This window comes from Arvicola amphibius, chromosome 3 (assembly GCF_903992535.2).
Source record: "Arvicola amphibius chromosome 3, mArvAmp1.2, whole genome shotgun sequence".
NCBI classification, from domain to species: Eukaryota; Metazoa; Chordata; class Mammalia; order Rodentia; family Cricetidae; genus Arvicola; species Arvicola amphibius.
The window spans coordinates 83,548,959-83,558,652 of NC_052049.1; the positions used below are offsets into that span (position 1 = coordinate 83,548,959).

A 9,694-nucleotide genomic window follows, 5' to 3' on the forward strand; every position below is an offset into this window, starting at 1 on the left:
TCCGGGTCTTACTGAGCCCCCCGCGTAGAGCCGGAAGCCTCGCATTCTGCTTCCGGTCTTGGGCTGGCGTCCCAGGCGCGGAGGTTTCTGGGAGCCTGGAGCTGCGATGGTTCGTGGGTGAGCCTCGGAGGGTACTGCGTCGGTCCCCACCTGGGTAAGCCGCTGGGGCAGGGCGGTCTGTGGTCCTTGTGCGGGTGGCGCCGGGATCGCCGTGACGACGGCCGCGTTGCCACCCGCGCTGCCGGGGTGGCGGGTGGAAGCTGCGGCCGAGCCCGGAGCGGTCACCGGCCGGAGGGCGGGATGGGGCTGTCTGAGCGTGCTGCTTAAGCTCACGGAGACCCAGTAGCCCCGAAGTTATGCTGGAATTCTTAGTTGACAGCTCAAAGCTGAAAGTGCCACAGGGTTCTCTTGCTGCTGCCGCGACACAGTCTCATATACCCCAGACTAACTTCGAACTCCTGGTTCTGCTTTCACCTCCTAAGCGCCTGGGTCGTACCCATCACACCCAGTTCAGGATGGGTTCTTGGTGTTTCTCGGGGTGGAGTTCCGATTTTCTGAGCATTGCTTAAGTTACAGCGTACCAAATGTCTTACTGTTGTAGAAGAAAATTGGATTGGCAACATTGTTGGGTAGTGTTACCTATGTAAATGTAATTGGGTTTTAAACAAACTCTGAGACACTCAAGTTTATCAGTGACTTTAAAAGAAATATGTTTTGTTTTGGATTTTCTTTCTTTTGGTCTGTTTACTATTTTCTGAGGCTTCTCACAATACAAATCTTGGCTAGGTGTGGTGGTACACACATTTAATTCCAGCACTCCAGAGGCAGAGTTGGGTAGATCTCTGGAGGGCTCTAGGGCAGCCTAATGTACATAGTTAGTTCCAGGTCAGCCAGAGCTACATAGAGAGATCCCATCTCAAAACAAACAACTACAAAACCTCAAGAACCTAGTGCTAGTAGGAAAACAAGAATTTTTAAGTCATTTATTTTAAAAGCCACATTACAAGATTGTACAAGATCTGCCATGTGTCAGAATTCTCATAATAATACTATAGAAATGTCAGTTTTCCAGAGATGACAGAAACAAGGTAGGAGCCTTGCCCAAGGCTACCCAGCTAGAACAGAAACAAACTCAGCTCTCACATGAGTTGTTTATACTGAATAACAGCTGCCTGGCAGGACGTGACTAGTTACACCTCGAGTTTCCTAATTCTGCATTTGTAGAGATTTGTGTTGAAGCAAACTGCTTAAGCAATTTGGGGGAGAGTTTTGAGAATTTTCTCAAGGATAGTAATTTATGAATGATCTCTAAAAATGAGAGTTCTACAGAATATAACATAAACTCTCTTTTGTCATAGAATAAAAGATGACAACAGCAGCCAGACCGACTTTTGAACCTGCCAGAGGTGGAAGAGGAAAAGGAGAAGGGGATTTGAGCCAGCTCTCAAAGCAATATTCAAGCAGAGACCTTCCCTCCCATACAAAGATAAAATACAGGTAATAAGACTGCCATTTGTCTTGTTCACGGAATGACTTATGATTACGTCTAGATTATTGTATTTAAATTACCTATCTTTAAAGAAATGGAATTCAAAGGAGTTTGCAATAAAATTATACAGTGTAGTTTTCAAGTGTTAGCAGATGAAGCGGTCATTCATGACAAGCACCTCAGAAGACTGGGCTGTACTGAATATGGGCATGTTCTGTGACAGCCCCTGAGCTGATCAGTGTTTTAAAAAGTCAAAGACATTTCAATTAGTCTCCAGCCATATTGTCAGGAAATGTGTGCTTCAGTTTGTTCTTTTGTTGGTACTGACAACATCACAAGTGTCTCCGAGTAACCTTCAGATTAAAGTATTATTTAGTCCTCTTCCATTTTGTGCTTGAGAGACAGTTGCATTCTGAATTGTCTTAAATTGCTGTGGCCCTATAGGTTCTTTTCCTTGACAAGTGAGAATAACGTTTTTAACTGAGTTTTCTTTCCACTTAAGACAAACTACACAAGATGCTCCTGAAGAGGTTCGCAACCGTGACTTTAGGAGAGAATTGGAAGAGAGAGAGAGAGCTGCTGCAAGGGAAAAAAATAGGGACCGTCCGACCCGAGGTACCTACACTGTCACAAGTGTTGTTTTCAAAATTATGTGGTGGAGATGGTTTGTTACATCTTAGTAATTGGAAATAATAGTTTTGTGTACTATACCTCTTTGATACATGATTAGAGATGACAGCCGGGCAGTGGTAGCTCACACCTTTAATCCCAGCACTCAGGAGGCAGAGGCAGGCAGATCTCTATGAGTTCGAGGCCAGCCTGGGCTACAAGAGCCAGGGCAGGTTCCAAAGCTACAGAGAAACCCTGTCTCGAAAAAACAGGAAAAAAAAAGATTAGCAATGATAATGAGGTTCATTCCAGTCACATCTTCTCATGCTTGGTACTAGAAGAAATGTTTAAAAGCTGTCATCTCAGTTCCTGTCAATAGACTTTGGCTTGGACCTTCTAGCAGCTGAAACCCAGGCCTTCTGTCTAGAGCTGTCCTGGTTTATTTGCTCCCCCATGTAATCGAAGAGTAATGAGAGAAGCGTCAGTTACCCTTCTTGTGTTTTTAGTGTGTGTGAACATTGGCTAAATTTCCTGAGATGCCATGATCCTCATAACTCACTAATTCATTTAATGTTTACTAGCAAGTATTTATCCAAGGCTTATTTGCCAGTCACTGGGTGATTCCCTGCTGTCACTGTGCTTTGTGTGCATCCTTTTCCCCAGAAGTTTCTAAAATATTGTTTTAAAATAGAGTACTAGTTTCATTAACTAAATGTTTGTTGTCCTCAGAACATACAACTTCCTCTTCCGTGTCCAAGAAGCCCCGCTTAGACCAGATCCCCGCTGCCAACCTTGATGCCGATGACCCTCTCACGGATGTATGTGGTGGAACTTTGGGGTTTGGTTTGGTTTTTGTGTTTTTGTTTTGTTTTGTTTGTTTGTTTTTGCCTCCTAAGTGCCATTGGGCCTAGTTCTTGAGATTTTTTTTTTTTAAATATTTTGACTTTGTGAAGTGATCTATATTTGTTTTTACCTACTGTTACCGAAATATATTGTTGACCTCAACTTTAAACTTAGTAATTGTTTTTAAAAAGTATTCTGTGTCAAAGACTTTTACTACAGGTCTAGTTTGGAGGGTTGCATGAAAGCAGTCTGTGAGAAAGGACGTGCCCACCTGTGACTGAATTGAGTTGTGGCGAAGGTTAAGCTGCCTTGCTGTAACGCACAGGACTCCCAGAGACTGAGTGCCCTAGGAGCAGCACCTTTGACCTTTCTACTCAGCCGATATGATGCCCTTTTCAGAGACATAATGCATGTGGGTCCCTTAGTGAATAGGGAGCATGAACATTCAATGGGACCCTGAAGCCTGTTTATGTTGTATGTAGCTCAGGCTGGCATGGTAATCACAGCCTTCCAGTCTCATGCTTCAACCTCCTGGGCTTACAAATGTCATCTACTACACCTAACTCCCAACTTCACTTGGCCATTTTCTATATAACTGAACAGAATGTGAGTGACCTTAGTATCTAATTGCATACATATGTCAGCAATCATATTATAATTTATGAGTTATTCTGATAAATAGGAAGCCTTACAGTAAGTGAAATTCTGTTACTCATTCAAAATATTTTCTTTTGGAATTTGAGCACCCTTATTTGCTGGCTTAGTCATTTTTCACTGTGTGAACTCTTTTAAGGTGAGACACTGTACACTGTACTGTGTTTCATTCTGAAGCATTTCTTGTTGTGGAATGTTTCCATATGAAAATCCTTTTTTGCCTCATGGTGGTGGCGCACACCTTTAATCCTAGCACTCAGGAGGCAGAGGCAGGCAGATCTCTATGAGTTTAAGGCCAGCCTGGTCTACAAAGCAAGTTCCAAGACGGCTGTCGCACAGAGAAACCCTGTCTTGACACCACCCCCCCAAAAAATTCTTTTTGACCATCTAAATATGAAAGGTATTTTATCAAAGGTTGCCATTTTAGTTAGTATTTATAATTTTTTGTCGGGTTTTATTTATTATATTTTTTATTGGTTGTTGGTTTTACTATGATATTTCGGTGCGCCCACTTTCTGTGTTTCCTTCTGTGTCCCGGGCCTTGCTCTGTCGCAGGAGGACGATGAGGACTTTGAAGAGGAGAGCGACGATGATGACACCGCGGCTCTTCTGGCAGAGCTGGAGAAAATCAAGAAGGAAAGAGCTGAGGAGCAGGCCAGGAAGGTAGTGCTTGACACTCAGTCTCTCCGCCATGCATCCTAAACCAGAACCCTTAACTCTGCTGCTATCGTTTATTAGAAAGCAGTGTGTCTAAATATCGTAACACCTATGGATCTATTTAAAATGACATTCTAAGTCCCCTAATTATGTTGACAGTTCCTTTCAGATAGTTCACCAATGAGTAGTGTTCAACTTAAGAACAAACAAGTGAGCTTTAGTCTTCTAATTAGAGGTAAGATTGTCTGTAGCACTTGTTCTCAGCCTTCCTAATGCTGCCACCCTTTAATACAGTTCCTCGTGTTACAGTGACCCCAACCATAACATTCTTTCATTGTTACTTCATAACTGTAATGTTGCTGCTGTTAGGAATCGTAATGTAAGCATCCTTGTGTGGCTGATCACCCAGCTACATAGCAGCAGCTCTACTGCGATCACAGCCCAGACGTGGCCACAGTGCCATGTTCCAAAAAATCTAACCTCAAGCCCGTGGGAGGGAGCATGGATTTGATGCGCAGGCTATCTGACCATTAAGCTCCAAATCTGGCGTAGGAGTAGGGAAGGGGTTGCCTTTTCTTCTCAGTGCTCTGTGTTAACTGTAAGTTTGTGTACATTATATGCTTACTCCTGGTTTTGTGACATCTTTGGAAAACATCTGTTTTTACCTGTGATTTATTTTGCTAGATTTGAGGACAACTTTCAAGAGTCAGGTTTATCCTTCCCTGGTATGGGAACTGAGGGTTGAGCTCTGGTTACCAGGCTTATGACAAGTACCTTTACTGCTGAGTCATCTCAGTGGGTCCCTCCCACCCCAATAAGCATGTGATTTTTAGAAAGCTTTCTGGTCTTAATTGTAGTAAATCTTGACTTTAAGGTGTCTGCACTGACCTAAAAGATTTCCCCTACAAGTAACATTCTCTCACCTGGCAATTGCTTGTCCTGGTACAAGTGAACCTGTCATTCACATTTGCATATTAAAGTGGAGTTCCAGGAAGCTGTGTGGAAAACTAGGTTCACTTTAGAGTGATTTGTGGAGAGTCTCGCTGTTATCAGTTAGGTCATCTGTTTCTGTCGTCCCCAAAGCACAGCAAAGGAGGTTTAAATTATCTTAACAGATAGCTACAAAAATTACAGGTAAGAATTTTAGAAATTTTGCATTTCTGTTTCATAAAATAGGGTGATCTGAATCTGAAGAAATTAATGCTAAAATAAAAGTGCGAAAAATAATCTAGATATAGTGACTCATACCTGTAATCCCGACACTCTGGTGGCTAAGGCAGGAAAATCACAAGTTGAAGACCAAACTCAGCGAGTAATGAAAGCTTGTGTCTTTAAAACAAAATGGAACGTGGGTGAGATAGCTCAGCAGGAACCCACGTGCTGAGAAAACAGATTCCTGCAAATTTTTTCTGACCACTATTGCACTATGGTGCCCATATACATGCATGCACATTAAATAAATATAAAAATGCTTTCTAAAAATACAGTTGTAACCATGAAGAAAATATATAAAGGTATAATAGACCACTAACAGTAAAGCATAAGAACAAAAGGTGTTTTATGTAAACTAATAGATGTACATGTTATGTTTTGTATGATACTTTGTCTTAGGAATTACTCCTTAATAATAATATTAATTAATAATAATCTCAATTCTAGAGATGAAAGCTTATACTGTTAGTAATGTAAAATTAAATTCAAACTTAAATTAACATTAAGTTTGTTGTCTATAGCCCTTTAAAAAGGGAGGTGATAGCCTTGCTAAACTTCTTTGATAATATGTTCTTAAATTATAAATATTTATTAATATTCTCTTAAACTTAATCTGATTGTAACTAAATAAAACATTTACATCTGCATCTCAGCTTCTCACAATTTAGAGAGACTGATGACTATGTTGGCAAGATTGAGATTTATAATAAAAATTGCAAAGTATTTACTTTTTATAAATAAGATTTTTCTGGTGTTTATCAAGAATCAAAGAGGAGTGAGTCAGTTGGTAAAGTACTTTCCTACCATGTACCAAGCCCTGGGTCCCATCCCTAGCACCAAGAAGCTGGGCATGGGGTGTGCACACCTGTCGTGCACTCAGGAGGTAGATCACAGGGTCAAGGTTGTCCTCTGCTACCTAGGAAGTTCCATGCCAGCTTGGGCTACAGGATGAGTAACCTGTCTCCAAAAAGAGAAAGGAAGGAAGGAGAACGAAACCTGTCTTCTCTCCCTGTGCAGTCGACAGATGTTCATCTGTGAACTAACCTAAGACAGCTGACCTGGAGTTAGTAACTGTCTTCCCCATCATTGACAGGAACAAGAACAAAAAGCAGAAGAAGAGAGAATTCGCATGGAAAATATTCTGAGTGGAAACCCTCTCCTTAATCTCACTGGCCCATCCCAGCCTCAGGCCAACTTCAAGGTTAAAAGAAGGTACTAAAAGTAATGGGTTGGCCAGGTGGTTGGGACGCATGCGTTTAATCCAAGCAGGAGGCAGAGGGAGGCGGATTTCTGTGAATTTGAGGCTAGCTTGGTCTACAGAGTGAGTTCCAACACAACCAGGGCTGCACAAACTCTGCTTTAAAAAACCCATGGGAGACTGGGGGATGACGGGAGGATAATGGGTTGAGCTACATGCATGGTCCATGATTTGTGTTATGTGTTATATAAGGCTTCTAAGACCCCCACCCCCTTTCCTATTTCTAACCTCAGTCAGATCTTAGAATAAAGGAAGAAGGAAAAGGGACAAAGTCTTTGCTTTGACCTTAGCTATAAAACCTGCATGTGAGATGGGAGTGGAAGGATCCTCAAGACCACCCCTCCCAGTACAATTCTAAAATTCAGGGGGCTTGGCACGGCCATATTGTTGGTTGGTATTGTAAGATATACCCAGATCATGCAATTGTGAATCTTCACAGGTATATATCCAGGTCATAAGTGGAAAGACAGGCTTTCTGAACTCCTATTCCCTGTAAGAGGTCACCAAACAGTGAAACTGAAAGCTTGGACTCGATGCTCCAGATTATTGGAACTTGTCCTGCAGAAACTTGTACTGGGTGGAAGTCAAGTTAGTTGTGCACCGTAGGCACAGTAACAGTGAGGGATGAGACAGGTCCAGTGCGGTGGGCACAGTGACGGTGAGGAATGAGGCAGGTCCAGTGCTGGCCAAGGCCAAGCTTAGAGGCAGGCTCGTGAATGCCCTCCGTACTGTATGTGCAGGAGGGCACTAGAGAGCTGAAGGGTGTGTGATGTGATGGCGATGAGGATGCATAGGAAAGCAGAGTGAGCACTTGCAGGAGCTACGGTGTGTGTTGGGGGGATATGTTCTCTGTCAGGGGATGGGGAGTCCTGTTGCCTTTCCTTCCTTCTCCATCCCCTGCCACTGTCAGTGTTCCTTCTGCTCATACACAGAGCTCCATCTTCCAAGCTCACTTCTCATCCCAGCACCATGATTCTCTTAAAGTCACAGTGATAGCTGCCCTTTTCTAAACTCGTTGGCTTCTTTACTTGATCACAGTAAAAGTACAGTGGCATAAAGCTAAAAATTTAACAGATTCTTGAAGACAGCAGTACGGTCAAGGGCAGGTTTGCTGGCAACTGTTTATCAGAGACCAGACTGCAAGCATTGGCCTGCAGTTGCAAGGCAGGAATGAGGAGGAGTGTGGCTTATGCTGAGCATGAGAAAGGAAACTTGTTTCAGGCATCATAGATCTGGAGTGGTCTGTACTTCTCTGAGTCCATCCAGCCTGTGTGTTTCTACAGTTGGCTCAGGTTGGTAGTAATGCATCTGGCAGTTGTCACCATGGGCAGAAGGAAGTGAGGATTGTTCCGGTACCTGGAGTAGTGCGCAGTAGAAGTTCATAGTAAATGCTTAATAATAGTATTTGAATTTAGAATCCTAGGCTAAGCCTAGCCAGAGAGGAGGACAGGCAAGACATTGACATTAGTGCTGTGGGAGCGACAAGTGGTGGCCTCGGAATACTGAATACTGCTGTGAGTGCAAGGGGATCGTGCACTGTTTCTTGGCAACACGGGGGCCAAAACTCTTTGGGAATGAGTTAAGAGGAAAAACTATCAATTGCATATTGAATATGAAGCAATCTGGCTTATTCTTCCCTTTGTGGATGCAGGAGCAGACATCCCAGTTACACTAAGCTGCTCAGCTTCTCATGTGCATTAGTGCACATAGTCTGTCCTTGTTTTCTTTGTGCAGTTAGTTTCTCCTGGTGAACATGTAGCATTACACACAAGCACATTATGTAGGCTTTGTTTTCTGCGTATTTGTGCGTGTCTTTGTCATGTGTAAGGGCTTGGGTTTTATATAGGAGATGCTGCTCTGTAGTTATGCACTCTGCTTCCATACCACCAACCCATGGGTGTGTTATTGCTTTCTGAAATCCAACCAAGTTCTACTCTGAACATTTCAGCAGATATTTCTTGAGTATTATTAGAGACTTGGGCCAGTCTGTGAATATTAATTGTTATATTCCTATCATTCCCGCTTTTGTTGCATTATGATGTATGATCCGCATGATGGATATAGTTGATTAGAAGTATGTACAAAACCTTACAGAGCACCAGTAAACAGATCACTTACTGTCTAGTGATGTCTGGGTCAGGACTGTGGTCCTGCCTCTTGCTTTTAGACCTGAAAATAATATCACACCTTTACCTGAGCACAGTATGTGTGTCTGCGTCCACCAGAGGAGTGGTGTGTGCTCTGAGTATGGGTGCCCTCCCACCACAGGCACGCTTGTTCGTTTGCTGTCGGTGGCAGCTTGTTAAGAGTGTCTGTGCTGATCCAGCTTTACAGCCTCTCTGGTTTTCTTGTCTCCTGATAGGGTTGTAAGGGATTTATTTTCTTTTCTCCCCTTTAGGTGGGACGATGACGTCGTTTTTAAGAACTGTGCAAAAGGAATAGATGATCAGAAGAAAGATAAAAGATTTGTAAACGACACACTGCGATCTGAGTTTCACAAGAAGTTCATGGAGAAATATATTAAGTAGTACAGTTTTATGTGCTTAATTAAAGTCTGAAATGTTAAGGATCAGTTTGACTTTGGGGGTTTTGTTCTTTCCAGTTTTAACTTTCTCAATTTCTTTCCCCTAGTGTTGTATTTTATCTGATAACGGATTTAGGAATGGCTCTAACCAGTTTCCAGTCTCTTAAATGTTTCCAGTGTCATTTTCTTTTTAATATGGGAAGTGGAGTAGGGAATCTACTTGGAATAAATATTTTAACCTAAGTAAACCATTGTCCCCAACTTTATGCTATAATTTGTGCAGCTTATAAAAAGTTGCATAATTTCTTTTCAAAATGAAAAGTACCTTTGTATGTTGTTTTTATTGCATTAAAATTTCCCTTTATCTTACATTGATTGAGGTCCGTTGGTAGATGACAGCGCTGTGGTTTGTAAATGTGGAGGGGGTAAGGGGGGCTCCACTTCAGAG

At 42.4% G+C, this 9,694-nt stretch overlaps 1 protein-coding gene across 1 annotated transcript; it reads left to right on the top strand.

Moving 5' to 3' along the window:
- The first annotated feature begins 10 nt into the window (after positions 1-10).
- Cwc15 (CWC15 spliceosome associated protein homolog) lies at positions 11-9,494 on the top strand. Its single transcript, XM_038323789.2, has 7 exons — positions 11-154; positions 1,359-1,497; positions 1,992-2,104; positions 2,828-2,916; positions 4,151-4,258; positions 6,558-6,676; positions 9,121-9,494. Exons 2-7 carry the CDS (start codon positions 1,367-1,369, stop codon positions 9,248-9,250), a joined length of 690 nt encoding a protein of 229 aa, XP_038179717.1. The 5' UTR covers positions 11-154; positions 1,359-1,366; the 3' UTR covers positions 9,251-9,494.
- The last annotated feature ends 200 nt before the right edge of the window (positions 9,495-9,694 follow it).